Genomic DNA, 942 nt, shown 5'->3' with positions numbered 1-942 from the left:
TGCTATTTCTCCCTGCTTTCTTTTCAATTATTTCCACTAGGGTCTCCTTGGGAGGAAGTCTGGCTGCAGAGAGGGACGAATCTGCCCTCTGCCCTTCAAATGGGTATCAGAGGGGGCAGGGGCAGGACGCAACCTGTGACAAGGGAGCAGTATACTGGGGGTCTTTGCAGGGTCACCCTTAAGCCTCTAAGGTTGATGGTTTAATAAAAAGTCTAGTGGCAATAAGAGAGCCGAGGGTCCCATCTGTTTCACATTTTCATCTAACGCAGGGGAAGTAAGGAGGCACCTCGGGTGACCACTTTCAGACACCAAGGCAGGAGCTGGGCTCTCACTGCCTCTCATTCCAGACCCGGCGGGTCTCCCTCGGGGCCAGACCCCCACGTACCCCATATGAAGGTGTCTCCCCCAACCACCTCCAGCAGAGAGGCGTTCTGAAAGGCGGCAAGGAACGCGGCGGACACCTCCTGGACATCCAAGTCCGAGACGATCAGCAAATTGAACTCGACCACAACGCTGCCGTTGGCGATGCGGGTCACTTCCACCTGCACCCCACCCGCATCCAGGTGCTGCTGCATCGTCGCGGGCAAGGAATCCCGCACCTTTAGAGAAACAGAGCTGGTGAGAAGAGCCGCCCGCTCAGAGGAAACAGGTACATGTCCTAAGGGGGCTCTTCCTCAAATTCCAGCCAACAGCAGGGCTGGCCTTTGCAGTAAGGTCAATGCCAAGGTCAGCCCTGGGCCCGCTCCTGCCTGCGGAGTCCCCAGTGCCTGTGGGGTCTGATGGTGAGAAGAGCCCTGCTCTCGCCTAGCCAGCCGGCCAGTTGGGGTTAGTGACTACCCAGGGGCTTATCCCTTGATGGTGGCTCATGATGGTATTTAGGATCTGCTACCCTCCGCTGAGAGCCATGGGGGTGGAAAGGAGTGGCCATGGAGAGGGGCACCC

At 57.9% G+C, this 942-nt stretch overlaps 1 protein-coding gene across 1 annotated transcript in view; it reads right to left on the bottom strand.

The window, feature by feature from the left end:
• The window catches only part of UMODL1 (uromodulin like 1), a 67,643-nt gene that overhangs the window by 14,818 nt on the left and 51,883 nt on the right, over nucleotides 1-942 (bottom strand). The window contains exon 14 of the mRNA XM_019666001.1: nucleotides 386-599. Coding sequence (XP_019521546.1) covers nucleotides 386-599 — 214 coding nt within the window. The remainder of the gene's footprint in view (nucleotides 1-385; nucleotides 600-942) is intronic.

This window comes from Hipposideros armiger, unplaced genomic scaffold (assembly GCF_001890085.2).
Source record: "Hipposideros armiger isolate ML-2016 unplaced genomic scaffold, ASM189008v1 scaffold_458, whole genome shotgun sequence".
In the NCBI taxonomy this organism is placed as follows: Eukaryota; Metazoa; Chordata; class Mammalia; order Chiroptera; family Hipposideridae; genus Hipposideros; species Hipposideros armiger.
The sequence above is the reverse complement of the archived record's forward strand: the minus strand, read 5'-3'. Positions and strand labels throughout refer to the sequence as shown.